Genomic DNA, 18,788 nt, shown 5'->3' with positions numbered 1-18,788 from the left:
TCCAGAAAAAGACGAGGGGCTGCAAGTTTTATTTATAACTTATGAGCGAAGGGGTTTGCCCTCACCTAACAACTAGCTAGGTACACTAGGAGGAAGGCTAGGGTGGTATGTCACGGCTCATGAAAGCACTCATAAGAGCATGGAGAAGCGTTTTTCTTTGTCGAGGGTATGGCTTTGAATCAATGACTTGTCACCAATCGTTTTACAAGAGAAATTCTTGACGCATCGCCTCCAATTTCTTCAAATAATACCAACAAATTTCGGGTCGACTTCAACCATGACCTCGGAACATGGTACCTGAAAATGTAAAAAGGGTTTTAGCAAGAAAGTAGAGCCACGCACACATACTCTTATAGTGATATTTTCATCAGCCTATTACGTGCAACAATCGAAGTCAATTTAGTAGCTGTTTTTTCCCTTGATAGTGCTAGTTACTCTGTAGAAAGAAGCTTTTACCATTTTTGAGTTGGTTGGCCACAGCCCAGTTGGCACCTTGCAGGCCGGAATGTAGCCGAATAGCTGCATCCACTGCAATTTCCTTCAGCATAAAGAGTCCAATATCTTCCGATGCTATGCCCATTGATCCACACTTGGCCCTTCCCCATACTGCCCATGTCCAAAGCCAGGGGATCATCTCCTTTTGGTGAATTAAAATAGGCCTGCAAACCCAATAAGAAGTTAAAACAGCTTTAACCATAATCACTAGCTTTCATGTCAAGTGGTGAATTAAACTCAATAATATATTTGGTTTTTAAAATAATTAAGTTTTATGTTTCAGAATTTATTAAAAAATTGAGTTCAAAAGTTATTTATTGTGCAACTGTTTGCATTCCTTTCTAACTGAATTTTGTAAACATTCATGTTAATAAAGCTAAAAAATTTTATCAAAATATTTTACACATGCTTTTTAAGTACACGTTAGCTTCAACCACAATTTTTACTAAACACATATCTAAATTCAATTAATTACAATTAAAAATACCTTTTTAAAATTTATTTTTTTCAGATGATAACCACAAAATCTATCTAAAAAACAAACACAACCATATATAGAAACTGCAAGGGTCAAGAGACATAAATTTTATGCTGTTTTACCTTGTACCATGTCAATGGTTGTTGTTTCCCTACCATCAAGGACCCTTGTATCCAATCAACTAGTGAAACGGATTTCCGAGATCGTAGATTCATATCTTCTCCTTTAAGCCCAACCTAAGGAAAGGAAACAAAAAAAAAAAAAGTGAGACAAAAGAAAAGGTCAAGAGATAAATCACAAATGTGTACAGCTGAACGACCTTGTACGACCATTTCTGCCAGGTCAAGTCCCTTTGCCCTTCGTCCAGGCCATGGAGAGTAACTGGCCCTAAGATTCCCGTGTTCCATGTCTCAAAACGGGGACCATTATTCTTCAACAACCAGCAGCATAAAAATCAGTTCAAAACAGTCCGAGTAATAATTTAAAGATGGCAAGGACATGACATAGATTACGTCCAAAAGAAGAGCCAGATTTATAATAAGAATCAAAATGCCAAATTTATTGTTTTTCAGTCCAGAAAACAAATATTGTTCTTTTCTTTCAAACAAGTTCATAATAGTCTTTGATAGTTTTAAGATTTTCACCCCCCCCCTCCTTACTATACAATTTGCCCCCGTAGTTTCTGAAGCTTTCTCATTATTCCACCACAAATCTACTAAAAAGCAATTTGTTTAGAATAATTGTACACGAAATTATCAAAATAGACTATTTCATGTTTTACAATTCAATTTTGACTTTGTAATTTTGTTTATATCGAGTATTATATAGTAAAGTAATACTAGTTATGTAATACTATCTATTGAAAAGGTATTTTAATTTTTTCCCTAGTTCTAGCTTCGCCCCTGTTTAGTGGCATATTTGGCTTGCAGATGAGACAGAACAAGATTGTATGTGGGATACTTCTTGTCTTGTTCCCTGTGACCATGTCCGTGCTCCATGCACCATTTTAAGTTAGACAAGTATAAATTGTCGTGTCTTGTCCTGCCCCCATCTCATACCCCACCCAAGTCTTCTGTGTGGGGATTGGAGAACTTACCGGCAATCCAACGGCCACACTGAGCAGTGAAATTCTATTTTTCCCAGCATGGAATTTCATATCTTCTGTAAATGTGAATCTCCTTTGCTCCCTAGTCCCATGTGCAGATCCTGCCATAGTTAGAGATCCAGTGTATCTTATCTTTCATGGTGTTTCGTTCTGAAGAAATAATAGTCTTGCATCGAATAATCCAACACTACTTGGTGCATGTAAAATTCAACACTTTACCTGAAAGTTCTCCATTGATAAAAACATGCAATGCATGGCCTGCTGACTGCACTGTCAGAACGGGAAGTCGGCCTCCACGCAGAAATGATTCCGATGAACTTATATGAACACTAGAATCACCATGGAATCAGAAATTTTGATTGCGAATAGTTACTTTTTATTTGTTGTCAAGGGAACAAAAAAGGCAAAACTAACTAAAATTCACCTCGTTGTGTACCACAGGTAGTCACTTGTATCTCTGGTTATATTTAATTGTTCCAAGAGGCCAGCAACTGTGATCATTTTATCATCATCCACTGATGATATGTCTTCGTTGAAGGTTTCCCATGAGAGCAATTCAGAATCTGTAGGCAACATATGCACTTGGGATGTTTGAACTCCAACCTGCAAATTGAGGGATATTATATGGTTCATATTCCACAATATCTTGCCAAAAGTACATTCTGTTTTTGCTGAAATCATACCAAGTAATGTATCTCATCATGATGGTAGGGATTGCATGTATTCAATTAAGCCATGATACAGGATGAATTGCAATAAAATGAATGCATAGTAAATAAAAAAGGAACCAGTGAAAGATTTACAAAGTACGGTGAATTGGAAGAAAGCCTTATTGTTTTCTTTCACTTACATGGGCAGTGTTGAAAACAACATTTTTGCAATCTGGAAGGATGCTGATAGACCAAGGTGGCAGGCTGTACTGGATGTTATTGAACTTTACCCTCGCAGCTTGCTTCGTGTTGTAGTTTGACAGAAAAGCTGCACAGCCTCCAGAATCAGAAGAGAATACATGTGCCTGAAAAATGTTATATTGCATCAACAAGGGTTTGCATATATAAACTGCACAACAGTATGCATGTGCTGGTGAATTTATCTCTCTCACATCCTCCGTAGAGTTAACATTACAAACCTGCTCATAACTTCCCAGGGATGTGACAGTAGAATCAGCAGCGAGCAAAGCTTTTTCACATAATTTAATAGCCTTATGTAGCTCCTTTAAGTGGCCATACTTAGGTTGCCTGATCAATCCTATTGAATGAGTATGGAGCTGCCATGAGTTGGTGAAATATCAAAAACAGACTAGTTGATTAAATCACAGGATGAGCTCAAATTTGTCACCATATTCATCGATCGGCGCATCATAGTCATAGCTTGTAGTGATGAAAGGACCTCCAGAAGTTCTTCCAAAGTTGGTTCCTCCATGGTACTGCAAAAATAATTATCTTGATCATAATGATATTTACATTGTTTAGAGCGTGATACAATTCGGAGTAGCGTGTCAAATGAGAAATCCAGCTTATGCCTTATCGGAAGACCATAATCTGTTAACTACAAGATGTAATGTTTCCTTTGACAGCGGAAGCTTTATGAAAAGCAAGAAAAACTTTATTTAGAACCTTTATCAGATGCAAAGTTCAGAATCTTCCTTGTCCTTAAAGCAAGTTGTTCTGCTTTTTCTTTGAGGACTGGAGGACAAGAGAAAGTAAATGCATTTGCTTCTTGTAATACAAAGAATTGTGTAGTTTTGTGGGATCAATTATTGTTAATGGGATTTTAGCATCGAATGTAATGGTAAAGTTGGCAGACTAACCATGTAGTAGTTAACCAAAGAGCCTCCCTTCTGAATGAACCGAGCAACTGCAAATGCTAAATCCTCAGCCGGGCGCTGGTGGTTTGGACCACCAAAGTCTGTGAACCTATACAAAACACCAAAAGCAAATAAAAATATGTATCCCACAGAACACTTTTAAGGACCGATGATAAGCATGAAACTTACCAGCCAGTCCATGCCTCAGTCCACATTGTGGGTTTGTAAGGTTTATTTGGAGAGAAATAGTCACAGTAAAAACCATTGCAGGTGTTTATCTGTTGACAAGATTTACTAACATGGTGTAAGACCCTCATTGTTAAAGCAGAAATGACACTTACATTAAAATTAAGGGTTCTGTCTTAATTCCTTGCAACAAAATAAATTTCGTCACTTGTTGATATCAAATGCTGTCATTCATTGAAGGACTTCAACAGCGAATCCATCAACATGAAATAAATTTAGAGGAAATATACTAGTTTTCTTACCACTGGGTCTGGGGCATCAAACTCCTTGCACATAACCCATGGAACCCCGGTATCCATCGAAATAGCCATATGTGCAGCCCAAGTCATATATGCATGACCAGGAGATCCAAATGCCTTGCTTTCAGGCTCATACTCATTCTCAATCTGCAGTAAAGAAATCTAAGAGTATAAGAACGAGTAAATTTAATGAATATGAAGTTGGAGATCTCTGTGATTTATAGCTCTCTTGAAAGCCTGAATTATAGAGCAAGATAATTGAAGAAAAACTGAAAACCATACCTGAGAGAGGATTATTGGGCCACCTTGAGACTCAAAAAGATTTTCATCTTTCATCATTTGAACAATTTTTTGGGTGAATTTTTGCATTGCCGACTGCAAAATCAAGATGATAAGATAGTAACAACCAAGTTCACATAGCCATTTGGATTCTTGCAAAATGCCAATAGATGTTCAGATAGAGAGAGACCTTGAAAGGCTCATTATCTGTCCTAAAGCTGATCCCTGGAACATACTTCAACCAGACAGGAAACCCTCTAAAATAATGAGACAAAAGATTGGTAAAGAACCTCAAATCTTGAAGCACATAAAGGAAAAACTATCTCTACTATTACCCAAAGTTCCATTCTGCACATATATATGGTCCAATCCGAAGATGCACGTAAAGTCCAGCTTCATGGACCAACTTGATGAACCGAACCAAATCATATCTCCCGTCAAAATTATACTAGAAAAAAAAACATTACAGAAATAATCAATGTGATAACAGAAAATGCAAGAACAACTACGAGATAACAGAGGAAACAGAGTTTAAGGAGCAAAGCACATTGCCAGGAGAAGGCTCGTGAAGGTTCCAAAAGACATAAGTGTCTATAACATCCAAACCACCATCTTTAGCCTTCTGTATAAGACCTTCCCACATCTGCATTTCATGGACACATACATAGAACTACACATCAGCCAAAATTGTAATAAAATCCTTAACATGGAAACAGTATTTTCTTGGCAAAAATGCGAGAATGGTTATTGAGTATGGGAAATAGAAAACCTCAGGGGTGCTTCTAGGATAGTGAATAGAACCAGAGAAGAGAACCTTCCTCTGCCCATTGATAATAAGTGCCTTCTTGTCGTAAGTAACATTGCACTGTATCAACTGGAGACTTGTTAACAAAACTACAGAGAGAGAAAACAACCACTTGGTAGTTGAGTTGGCTGCCATTTTCTCTTCTGAGATTGAGAAAGAGAGACAAGGGAGCCTGGGAAGTCGATAAAAGAAGTATAAAATGTGGGAAAAGAAAGAATAGAAATTGGAAAGAAAAAGAAAGTAGTTATTGGACTACCAATCCGCAGCTACACAATGGTACTTTTGTCTTGAAGTATTTTACTACAAATAATATGAAGATAAAGTACATTCTAACCACTGCAATGTTCCACTTCTGCCTCTGTTGTTTAAAATTTCCCGATACCAGCCTCAGAATTTCCAAGCAGTTCAAATCTTGGCCCTTTGTTGTTAAATAGCCAATGGCAAATAACGCCGAGACATGAAAGAAAAAATAGGAAAAAGGTGAGCATTAAGCGAGCAATTTCACACAGAAGCGATGCATTAGAGTTTAAAACTTTTGGGGGAATATAGGGTTTAACTTTGTAGAATTTTAATCTATCAGGGTAGAAGTGGAGCATTGCTTAATCTATAGGGTCTAAAAAACAATTTACCTAATATTACATGATTGTAAAGGAAGATTGTTGGTTCAAAAGGGTAAACACAGGGCATTGCCAACCACTCAAAAGCACTGCCTCCACCCCTATAGAAAAATTAGAGGTGTAAAGGACTGGTGGTAATATTTTATGCAAAGCAGAACGAGGGGCAGTCTCAAAATATCCCACATTTCCTTTGTAAAGGAGGGAGGGAGGGAGGGAAAAAACGAAGCATAAGAATGCTTGTACTGAACATTAAACCTAAACCAACAACACAAATTGCAATAAAATAAGGTAAGAGTATTTGGCCCGAAAACAAAATCATTTAGTATCTGTGTTTGCGAGAATTATGCCGTCTTTTGATGATCCAATCCAAATGAGAGCCACTACTTTTAAGAAATACATGCAATGTAATGATAAGAACAAAGAACAGGAAAAGGACATGCATGGGTCATATGCTAACAGCTCTGGTAACCAACCCCGTATACGTGTTGTGTGCCAACCTCAGCACGTTATCCTCTACTTGATTTTGAATTTCTTCTTATCACAAACAATCCTTGACCTTGCAAAATATATACTAAAATCTGGATTAGAAAAACTACAAAAAATCAATAATTTTATGTCGGTTGGCGAGAGCTATCGGTGCTGCAGGAATGGAAAAAAGAAGGCCTATCAGAGTCAAATGAATGAATAGATGCAGTGAAAGCAGTACATCGGATTCAATCTAAATGAGCGCCTTTTTGAAATATATGCCCATGCGAGGGGTCCCATTGATTTATAATTTAGTACCTTGTATATCAATCAATGGAAATAAACCCTATTATATCAGCAGTGGAGTGGTTTTCAAGTACGTCTTTTTGTTCTTGGCCATCTCCCACTAGACATGCTCTGTGCCATCATGCCAGTTATGCACTTAGGATACACCATAGCAACATGGATCAAAAGCACGCACAAGAAAATGGCACCATGGCCCATCATTTAGCATTGCCACCCCTTTAAAGAAAAGAACCGGGATACAGTAAAGTGCTCTCTCTCTCTCTCCCATCATTTCCTCCTTAATTGGCACTTGGAAAATTACAACTTGATTCCTTTACTTTTGTCGTGGCCAGCTGCCTAGCTTTTATCATAGAAAAAGAGTTCTCCTGTCAAAGACTCAAAATAGCTTTAGTGAACGCTAATACTGTGGATTGTTACATTAATTTTTGGACGGCAATGAAATATCTATTTGTGAATTGATTGGTAAGGCATGTCTATTTGTGAATTATTGCTTTATTTCTTAATCAAAGTAAACTCCAAACGATGCATTGATAAGATTGTAAGGGGAAGGTTCCAGCCCGAACATTGATGATACTCAAAACTCCATTGAAGACAGTAGTGGAGAATATCCATTAAAACCAAAAGAAAGAGAGAGAGAGAAAGTTAAATATATCAGGTGGGTTCCCCCATTGGAAGGTTGGACAATGTTAGGTACGGAAGGTGCGAGCAAAGGAACTCTAGGTTTGGCAGGTGCAGGAGGCTTGCTTAGAGACTCTTTGGGCAATTTTCAAGTAAAAAATGATTCCTGCCAATTAATCTTGTATTATAATACTGAATTACATCAATCGGCTAAGAACCGTTCTTGCTGAAGGAACAGCGAATTCAACATATTTCCACAACACACATGCGGGATTACAGGTTAACCAAAACTGTCAGATTTGAGAGTACAAAAATGTCTAGCAATTGCATTAAAATCAATTACCGCAACTCTTCTACGAAAGAATCCACCATTAAATGCTACAAAAACCCACTAAAAGGAAATCATAATCGGAACCATCTTTTAAGCTGTCTATTGGCTTGCTTTTCACCTTAAGGTTTGTCAGAAGTATGCTTGGAGAATTTCAATTTGTATTGTTCGATCAGCATGTCAGGTTTATCTACCACGTCCTGTCCCACAGAGTCTTAATTCTTTTTGAGCCCTTTTCTTTTCTCCGAAATTTCACCTTCAGGTTTGTCAGAAGTATGCTTTTTAGTACCACGTTCTTTCAAGAATTTTCTGTCAGAATCCTTATTTTTCACTTCATCAATTCTATTTGATTTCGAGTGTCCTTCACTGCTCTATTCTCAACTCTGGATTTCCGTTTTCTGGACATCTGCTTTTGGCTTGGAATGGCATTTGATGTCTGTGACTCATCGTTTTCCTGCATATCTTGAGAACTTTTATGGGTTTCCAGCTGCTGAGCTCAAAGCTTAGCTTTTCGTAGCTTCAAAATTTGAACATTATCAAGAGCAAAAGAGACTATCAGGCCATGTTCAGGACCAAAAGTTTCTACAAGTAGGTAAACATAGCATTGTTGTTAGGAACAGATTTTCTGACAAGATATTAATAGGAGATAACAAGACAATGAAATGCCTTACCGGGATTATTAGGAACCCTCGGGGCAACCAGCACATGCTGATGCACGGTTAACTCAACAAAAGCAACTCCCCATGAATGATCACAACCTTTCCCTTCTTTATACTCTTTAAAAATTTTATCTGCATCAGCAATATGAAAGTAAGGTAGTTATCTCAGGATATAAGCAAAACTCTATATAGAGAAACAAAAAAAAAGACAAGAATCCAAAATAACTATAAAGAATTGTAGCTAACCTGTTGAGTGACAGGCTTTTGCTCTGTAGCGCGTGAGGTAACAGCATCAATGAAAAGCTTCTTCAGTTGTTTCTCGGTCATTGACTTTGGTAAATTGTATACAACATGAAAATTTGGAGATTGAAGCTTAGTCATCTTCTCTTCCTGCAACCTGCAAAGATCAAAAACATTATGAGATATGGGAAGATAGTAAACTTGTACAAAAGCAGCACAAATATCAATTCAAATGTTGAAAAGTGTGGAAATCAGTCTCAAAATCAGTTAGGATCTTAGAGAAATCTTAGTATATATGGTTTAGGAAAGAGAATCTGGTGTTAATTATCCAGATTCTCTAGATTATTGCTTTCTAGTTTAGTGTAGGATACTTTCCTATCTAGTATTTATTTCTTGTTTTGAGGGTCAGTAGGTTAGCTTCTCTTCCCTATTTATTGTACAAACATACTGCTAGTAAGATTAAGAAAAGAGAAAGACTTCTCTCAAAATTCTTCATGGTATCAGAGCCTACTCTTGAAACCTAATCTGCTTCTCTAAGGTATGGCAGCAGCAGGACAAAGCTCTCTCTCTGAGGTGACCTCACAGCCAGGAACAACCTCTCATGGTAGCCTTTCAGGAGGCACTGAAGGCACATCACACCAAATCACAAGACACAAACTCAATGGATATAATTATCTTCAATGGTCATCATCAGTCATGATGTTTATTTGTGGAAAGGGCAGAGATGACTACCTCACAGGGGATATCATCATACCAGAAAAGAATGATCCCATGTTCCGAACATGGAAGACTGAAAATCATATGGTAATGTCATGGCTGATCAACTCAATGACCAATGAAATTGGAGAAAATTTTCTCCTATATGGAACAGCAAAGGAAATCTGGGAAGCAGCAAGAGAAACCTACTCAAGTTCTGAAAATACATCAGAACTATTTGAGATTGAGGCAGTGTTACATGATCTACGCCAAGGAGAACTTTCTATTACTCAATACTTCAACACTCTCTGCCGTCATTGGCAGCACCTAGATATGTTTGAAATTCACAGCTGGAATTGCCCTGAAGACACAGTCCTATATAGAAGAATTGTTGAGCAGAAAAGAACTTTCAAATTTCTTCTTGGGCTCAACAAGAACCTTGATGAAGTCAGAGGAAGAATAATGGGAACCAAACCTCTTCCAAATCTCAAAGAAGCATTCTCTGAGGTTAGACGTGAAGAAAGTAGAAAGAAAGTAATGATGGGACCTCACAACTCAGCTCATATAATGGAAGGATCTGCCCTTGCTGCTCGAGGCTATTCAAACAGCAACTATGATAACCGACAGAGGAAAGGAAGACCCTGGTGTGATCACTGCAACAAACCAGGACATGTCAAGGAAAACTGCTGGAAGATTCATGGCAAACCTGCTGATTGGATACCATCAAAATCAATAAATGACAAAGACAGACGTGCCAACAATGTTATCTCAGATAACAACCGAGATAAGAACACTATTCTGCCAACAGAAACAAGTCCTTTCAGCAAGGAACAACTTGAGATCTTACAGAAACTCTTCAGTCAGAATTCACTGTCTCAACCAAGTATGTCAGCCTCTGGTTCTGGATCTGGTCTGTTAGCACATAAAGGTAAATTTTCAACAGCCCTTACTGTTAGTAAGAAACACTCAAGCCCTTGGATCATCGACTCCGGAGCATCAGACCACATGACAGGAGATGCCACTCTTCTTAATGAATACAATCAGTGCACTAATAATTCTACAGTCCGTATAGCTGATGGGTCTTCCTCTCAAGTTAAGGGAATAGGCCTGAGTAGACTCTCAAGGGACATGATCCTAAACTCTATTCTCCATGTTCCTAACCTAGACTGCAACCTACTCTCAATTAGCAAATTGACTCGTGACCTGAATTGTGTTGCTAAATTCTTTCCTCATTTGTGTATATTTCAGGATTTGGATACGGGGAAGAAGATTGGCAGTGCTAAGATGTGTTCTGGGCTCTATCTGCTCAAAAGTGAGATTCCTCTAAGGCAAACTCAAAACAGAAGCTATGTATCATCCAAGGGTCAGTCAGCTTTAAATTTTCATGTCAATAAAGATAGTGAAGTTCTGTTATGGCACTATCGTCTTGGTCATCCAAACTTCATGTACCTTGAAAAGCTATTTCCATCCTTCTTTTCCAATAAAAGCTCACTATCCTTCAAATGTGAAATATGTCAACTCTCTAAACATGTTCGCAGTAACTATCCCACCATTTCATAAAAACCATAACATCCATTTGCAATGATTCATAGTGATGTATGGGGCCCCTCACAAGTGCACAATATAACTGGAACTCGGTGGTTTGTCTCCTTTGTTGATGATCACACTAGATTGACTTGGTTATTCCTTATGAAAGAAAAATCTGAAGTCAACCAGATTTTCCAAAACTTCCATGCTATGATACAAACCCAATTCCAGACTAAAATCCAAATCCTAAAAACTGATAATGCCAAAGAATATTTCAATTCTAGCCTTAATACTTATTGTCTAAATCAAGACATTATCCGTATAAGCTCTTGTGTTAACACTCCACAACAAAATGGAGTGGCTGAAAGGAAGAATAGACATCTGTTGGAAGTTGCTAGATCCCTTATGCTCTCTACTCATGTGCCAAAACAATTCTGGGGAGAAGCTGTACTCACAGCCACCTATCTCATCAACAGAATGCCTTCCAGAGTTCTAAACTTCAGAACTCCCAGCCAAGTCCTTCTACAAGCCTTTCCACACACCAAACTACTCTCTTCCTTAGACCCTAAAGTATTTGGCTGCTCAGTGTTTGTTCATATACACCATAGAGGAAAATTAGACCCTACCTCTCTCAAGTGCATTTTTATAGGATACTCTCCACACCAAAAGGGTTATAAATGTTACTCTCTTGTTCTCAAAAAGGTCTATAGCTCTATGGATGTCACATTTTTTGAACACCAAGCATACTATCCCAAGTCTGATCTTCAGGGGGCAACCATGAGAGAATATCAGAATTGGGATATACAATCTGATCATGTAATTAACTCAGGAGACAACCAACAGAGTCTTGTCCAAAGTCATTTAAGTCCTTACACTACACCTCCAGCCTCAATCCAATCAGTCCCAGCACCACCAGCCTCAATCCAATCTCATGACCAGATTCATCCCACACCAAAACAGATCACAAATCATGAGCTTCTTACTTATTCTAGAAGAAAAAAACTTGGAAAGGAGATAGAGCACACAATACCTCTTGCACATGACCAAGATTCAGAACCAAGTCCAGATTCTGCTCCAATATACTCAGGTATGGAAACTTCTGACTGTGAGAATACTGCCTCTGTTATTGATGATTCAAATATTCCAATTGCTTTGAGAAAGGGTGTTAGATCATGCACAAGTCATCCCATCAGCAAATTTGTTTCATATGAAGGGTTATCACCAACCTATCATGCATTTGTTTCAGCCATTGACAGTGTACAGATTCCTAAGTCTATTGAAGAAGCTCTCAAAGATTCAGGGTGGCGAAAGGCAGTGAGTGATGAAATCAGTGCCTTAAACAAGAATAGAAATTGGGAAGTTTCTGAACTTCCACCTGGAAAGAAACCAGTTGGGTGTAAATGGTTATTTACTATCAAACATAAGGCTAATGGAAGTATTGAAAGGTTAAAAGCTCGTCTGGTTGCAAAAGGGTTTACTCAGTCCTATGGAATAGATTATCAAGAAACATTTGCTCCAGTGGCCAAACTTAACACAATCAGAGTGCTTCTATCCCTAGCAGCTAACCAAGACTGGCCATTACATCAACTAGACATCAAAAATGCTTTCCTTAATGGAGACTTGGAAGAAGAAGTATACATGGAGATTCCTCCAGGACTAGAAACATCCTCCAACGTCAACAGAGTATGCAGACTGAAAAAATCACTATATGGACTCAAGCAATCCCCTCGGGCATGGTTTGACAGATTTACAAAGACAGTAGCACAGTATGGATATTCCCAATGCCAAGCAGACCACACACTGTTTGTAAAAACCTCTCCAGAAAAGGAAATAGCAATCCTAATAGTATATGTGGATGACATCATCTTAACTGGGGATTATGAGGAAGAACTGGTGAGACTGAAGAAACTGTTAGCCAAGGAATTTGAGATCAAAGACCTTGGGTATCTCAAATACTTCCTTGGCATGGAAGTGGCACGGTCAAGGAAAGGTATATATGTTTCTCAACGAAAATATGTCTTGGATCTGCTAAAAGAAACAGGAATGCTTTGATGCAAACCTGCAGACACTCCAATGGATTCAACAAAGAAGATAGGAGCAGAAAATGATAGTATACCAGTGGATAGGGGGAGATATCAAAGACTTGTGGGTCGACTCATCTATCTCTCACATACCAGACCTGATATTGGCTTTGCTGTCAGTTTTGTAAGCCAATTCATGAACAACCCGACAAAAGATCATATGGTAGCAGTTAATAGAATCTTGAGGTACCTAAAAATGACTCCTGGTAGAGGCCTTCTATACAAGAAATGTGACAACAGAAATATTGAAATCTACACTGATGCAGACTGGGCAGGAAACATTATAGATAGGAGATCTACTTCTGGATATTGCTCCTATGTTTGGGGAAATCTAGTAACTTGGAGAAGCAAGAAACAACATGTGGTATCTAGAAGCAGTGCAGAATTTGAGCTGAGAGCTCTAGCTCTTGGTATCTGTGAAGGGATGTGGATACAAAGATTACTTAAAGAACTTGGCATGGAATCATTGACACCTATCCAGATGCATTGTGATAATCAAGCAGCCATAAGCATAGCAAAGAATCCAGTTCATCATGACAGGACAAAGCACATTGAAATAGATCGACACTTCATCACAGAAAAGATTGAGAAGAACATTGTTCACCTTATCTACACTCCAACAAGATCTCAAATTGCAGACATCCTCACCAAAGCTCTACCAAGAACTAATTTTGAAGAATTGAGTCACAAGCTGGGCATGTATAACATATACAACCCAGCTTGAGGGGGAGTGTGGAAATCAGTCTCAAAATCAGTTAGGATCTCAGAGAAATCTTAGTATATATGGTTTAGGAAAGAGAATCTGGCATTAACTATCCAGATTCTCTAGATTATTGCTTTCTAGTTTAGTGTAGGATACTTTCCTATCTAGTATTTATTTCTTGTTTTGAGGGTCAGTAGGTTAGCTTCTCTTCCCTATTTATTGTACAAACATACTGCTAGTAAGATTAAGAAAAGAGAAAGACTTCTCTCAAAATTCTTCAAAAAGCAACATCATAATGTATCTGAAAGATACATCCTCTTTTCAGGGACAGGAACCAAAAATCAAAGGCACTATCCTTGTATAGCTTCTCATTTCTGGGGATGCTGCATGAGTTGAGAGAGAACCATCTCTACCAATACTGCCTGGAACAAACACTGGCCAACCTTTCAAATATAAACTAATAGACTACATGCATGCACCATACATTTTCCATCTTCATTTCCAAACACAAAGAAATGGAAAAAATAAAAAAAACAGGGGAAGGAAATTACTTGTTCCTCTTAACCATATCGCTAGTTAAAATGCCTTCAGCAGCTGGAGTTCCCTTGATAACCATCATCCAAATAACCTCTGTATCATCTTCGTCATTGTCGTCTTCATCATCATCCAAATCCTCACTGCTACTGTCTCTTTCATTCTGATGTTCTGTACAAGCACTAAAAAGCTTCACTAAACCTTACGGACTTAAGTAAATGTCAAGGTCCTGTAAGAAAACGCAACACAGTTAGACACCCATTTACCATCTTCTGAAGCAGCAGACACATTAGCACCAGTACTATAGATCTTTTTTGGAACAGCCCGGTCAACAGCTGTGGGTCTTTTGCCAAACTTTTTCCCGTCAAACTTCTGGATGGCCTGAAAAAAAAAGGGCAAAAGTAAAAATTTAAAATTTTATGGAATCCAAAAGCTGTATTCTAAGAGTAAGGCATCATGGTTCATAAGGAATAAATTTTCTGCATCCTGCTTGCATGTGAATTTGACAAATGCAAAACCCTTGGTTAACAAACAAATCCCGATGATGCAAACACATCTTGAGTCTCATTTGGTTTTGCATGCATTTATGTTTTGTAAACTAGTTTAGAAATCAAGCTCCTCCAGAAAGAAGTATTGGTGAATGATAACAAAATTAGCATAGAATAACCTTGAAAGGAAGATTTCTGGCATTAACTTTCCATTTCTGTATCTTCGAACCCTGACCCGCAAACACAATACCTCTAGTTTCATTAGTCAATAGGCGGATCTTCAGCACATCTTTCACTTTTCCTGCTTTATTTAGGTAAATGCAATTAAAAACCTTCAACTATTATTTTTCCTATGCTCAAAGAATTTACAACTTTCTTGGCTCATCTTAGCAAAATCTAATTGAACAACACTAAAAGAGATAATAATTGGCAAAAAGATAATTTTTTTTATCAAAAAGAAATCCTTGAAGCTGACTCGATAATGGAAATACATGCAGAGTAAAAAACAATCATCATTTTCATGTAGCAAGACTGCAATGCTAGCAAGCAATTTGAAATTAACCACCCCCCCAACTGCCATGCCCAAAGAATTCCATCTTTTATTTATTTTTGGTGTAACATTGCCACGGAAGAACATGCTTCTTTGACACTTGTGAAAAGTACAGCTGAAGCACCTGATTTGCATCCATCTTGCTCGAGGCATAGAAATTTTACAAAAAAGCAACCTTTTTATCATCAAAACAGGGCAAACTAAAATCCCTTAAGTTTCTGGACCTATAGGTTTACAGTTTCCAAACTGGAAATAATCAATTACATATTTGTATTCAAATAAGATAAAATCTCTAACTCCATAAGTTAATGGCAAATGAACAAGCAAGAGGACCATAACATGTGTCAGAGGCATTTAAATAGCATGCAAGAAGAAACAGAGCCCCACTCTGCTGACATTGTAAATCACTCTTGCAGTGATAATATCATAGCATTTAATATAAATGTTTTCAAGCTGCAAGCAAATATGCAAGAAAGTAAAGGCAAGTTTTTTGTCAATTTTTTTTTCAAAATTATCATCACAGCTCTATAAGTTACAGGTTGAGTTGAATTACGAAGGCCACATGTAAGGTCACGGAGCTTGATGTCCTAGCTTTAAGATGGAAGAGATTGAATCAGAACGCATCCTATTTAAAGGAAAACTTGCATCATGATATGATTGTAGGGTTCACATCAACTCATCATCTGCCTACCAAATACAAAATAGTAAAACAAATTCTGAAGATAAATTCAATTAGCCAAGGCTCCTGCTTCCCACCACCACACACCAAAAAAAAAAGGGTGGGGAGGGGGGGTCAAAAGCTTCAACTTGGTTGTTTCCGATTGGAATTAGGAAACCTAGATCAGTATTTGGTAGAGAGCCACCACATAGATATGATTTGCACTATACATGAGGTATGTGCATGCAAACAAGGAATTCAAACAAAGTTAGCAACAGCTTACAGCATCTTATCATGTTAAAATCTGGAAACTTCCACTATCCATTCCCATGCCCACACACCCCAAAGGATCAGTTAGTCACAGAAAACCCTTACCATGTTTTCACAGCTTTTCCTTGGGAATGGGGTAAGTTACAGAGCACACAGTGCCAGTCTCTTTGGCACTTTGATGAACATCTTCTGCCATAGCACCATTAAGAGGGCCACCAAACATCACAGTCCTGGCAACCCTTCATAAATCAAATAAAAAAGAGTCGTCATGTGTAGTCTTCCGAAGAAGAGGAAAAAAATTAATTAATTACATGGTATTTTTAATACAAACATCAAATTCAACAGCAATTTTAACCCATCATCTAACATCATATATTTTAATCTAAACAATAATAATTAAAAATTATTTTTTTTTTAAAATCAGAAACACAAAACGTTGGAGAAAAGCAAGTATGGTGGAACCTAAAATCTCGGCTTTTATTTGTATTCAGTTGGGTTTTGGGCTGCTTAAGGGCGTGAGAATAAGTAATTATGGGCTTTATTGGGCTGGGTTGGATCTTAGGTCCAAGGCTTTGATCTGGCCTATGTTATTTGCTCATTCAAACCAATAAGGTATCCAAATTCATAAATTCATAAAGGTTGCAATTTGAAACTGCAACTTCTAATCTCTAAATTCAAAAAATCCGTCCTTTGGGATTTTTCCAATAAGAAATAAAAATATGAGATTTTAAAATACCAAAAAAACACAATACTTTGCACATACTCGAAAATCATAAATTTCTAAGCAAAAGAAACACGATATTTTTTTTGAACCTCGAATTCCGGATTCTTTGCGATCTTATCCCCTGTTCTTTTCTTTTTTTCTTTTTGTGCCCAAGGATGTTAACTATATATTTGCAGGCGTAATCATGCACAATAAACAAAGAAAAACCATTTTCATTTTCAGAATGAGTTTTCTAGAGATGTCACTAGCTTTGAATTCTCTGCATGTGTATGTCTCTAGCGTTGAATCTTCTGCGGAAGACCAAACCAACCGACACTGAAAATTCACAGTCTCTCAGTAATGTAGCAAGTCCTATTCAAAGAACGAAGAAAAATCAATGATATCGAACAGAACTTAGAAAGAAAAAAAATCACGATCGAGAAAAATCCATGTTAATGGAATATCAATGCACGTAGCAGAAAAAGGGCAAGGACCACTTGTTCTTCTCATTCATGGCTTCCCCGAACTGTGGTCCTCATGGACTCACCAAATTAATCACCTGGCTGCTGGCTGCACATGGTTACCATGTCGTCGCACCAGACCTGCGACGGTATGGAGTCTCAGACTGTCCGCAGGATCCATCTTCGTATACCATTAATTCTCCATATCGTTGGAGACTTGATTCGCCTTCTCAATGAGCTAGGAGAGGACCGGGGAAAGAATTTTTTAGGCTGTCGATTTTATTTTTTATTTGTTGACTTAATTACTGTGATAAGAACTCGTGTTTTATGAAATAAACTGATGTCTCGTTGTGCAATATTGTACGTGGTCCTGAACAGGCATTTGTGGTAGGGCGTGACTGGGGTGCAGAAGTGGCAGGCCACCTTCGCCTCTTCAGGCCGGAGAGGGCACTTGTCAGCTTAGGCGTTCCCTTCCGTCCACGTTCCAAAGAACTCAAATTAACCTACCATAGTGTTTGAAGAAGAAGAAGAAAGAAAGCATTACTAGCTAGTTCTAGTTTTTGGTCTTTTTCATTTTTATTTATGGATTAGATGGTATCCTTCAGTTGGACGTGTTTGCATACGTATGCTAAGACCAATCCACCTTTCTGATCCGACTAGGAACATATCATTTACTTCTGGAATTAGAAAATTTATAAGAAAATATATATTCACGGAATGTATAACGTGTGCCTTTTTTATGAAGGGACTGGGAGCTTCTTGGACCATGGCAGGGAATTAAAATTGCTGTGCCCACAAAATTCATAGTTGGTGACAAAGACGTGGGGTTTGTATCTTTTGGGACAAAGGACTGCATTAACGGAGAAATATTCAAGGAGTTTGTACCTAACGTTGAAGTGGTTGTCATTGATGGCCACCATTTTATTCAGCAGGAGAAAGCTGAGCTAGTTTCGAACGAAATCTCGTCTTTTTTCAGTAAGAAATCATTTCTTTGACGAATAAATTGTGTACGTTAAGCTTTAGATTCATAGTGATCTGTTGTTGTTTCGCTTTTTACGAGGACGATATCGAATGGTTTAATTATTGAATTGAACAAATGCTTTTTCAATTGGATTGGCATAAAAGATCTGTAATTGTAGCAGCCCAAACATAGGAAAGCCAGGGAACAGTACTAATGCATCAACCTTTTTTATACAACTCACTTGGTTGAAAGTCCCATGAATAGAAGAAGGTCAGAAATAACATGGGAATATAATATTTTTGGCTTAGCTATATATTAAATCTAAATATTTGTGGTTTGGTAAAATACTAGACTAACCTTTATTAGACTCGGTTATACACTAAAACCAAGCGCTCGTAGTTCTAGTAAGACATTAGACCTAAAATCCTTAGACTCAACTACGTGTTGAGCCCAAACAATTGTAGGTTTA

The 18,788-nt window shown here is 37.8% G+C and overlaps 1 protein-coding gene and 1 pseudogene across 4 annotated transcripts; both read right to left on the bottom strand.

Moving 5' to 3' along the window:
* Positions 1-6,360, bottom strand: LOC7470014 (beta-galactosidase 3). 4 transcript variants are annotated; one of them, XM_052452122.1, is made up of 20 exons: positions 6,084-6,360; positions 5,781-5,872; positions 5,419-5,626; positions 5,197-5,292; positions 4,985-5,097; positions 4,840-4,906; positions 4,653-4,745; positions 4,374-4,517; positions 4,075-4,163; positions 3,889-3,994; positions 3,417-3,504; positions 3,208-3,326; positions 2,929-3,093; positions 2,503-2,681; positions 2,298-2,407; positions 2,070-2,179; positions 1,293-1,403; positions 1,096-1,209; positions 457-659; positions 1-297 (listed from the first exon to the last, which is right to left on the bottom strand). In XM_052452122.1, coding segments are annotated over exons 2-20 (2,235 nt in total). In that variant the 5' UTR covers positions 5,783-5,872; positions 6,084-6,360; the 3' UTR covers positions 1-179. The 4 variants fall into 4 exon arrangements, with proteins under 4 accessions (XP_052308082.1, XP_024454784.1, XP_024454783.1 ...); XM_024599016.2 differs by having other exon boundaries at positions 5,789-5,872; positions 6,084-6,359; XM_024599015.2 differs by lacking the exon at positions 6,084-6,360 and having other exon boundaries at positions 5,781-5,990.
* Positions 6,361-7,613: 1,253 nt separating this feature from the next.
* LOC7461239 (uncharacterized) lies at positions 7,614-17,539 on the bottom strand (annotated as a pseudogene).
* Positions 17,540-18,788: the final 1,249 nt, after the last annotated feature.

The sequence above is a fragment of the Populus trichocarpa genome, chromosome 4 (assembly GCF_000002775.5).
Source record: "Populus trichocarpa isolate Nisqually-1 chromosome 4, P.trichocarpa_v4.1, whole genome shotgun sequence".
Taxonomy (NCBI): domain Eukaryota; kingdom Viridiplantae; phylum Streptophyta; class Magnoliopsida; order Malpighiales; family Salicaceae; genus Populus; species Populus trichocarpa.
This window is presented reverse-complemented; position numbering and strand designations above follow the sequence as displayed.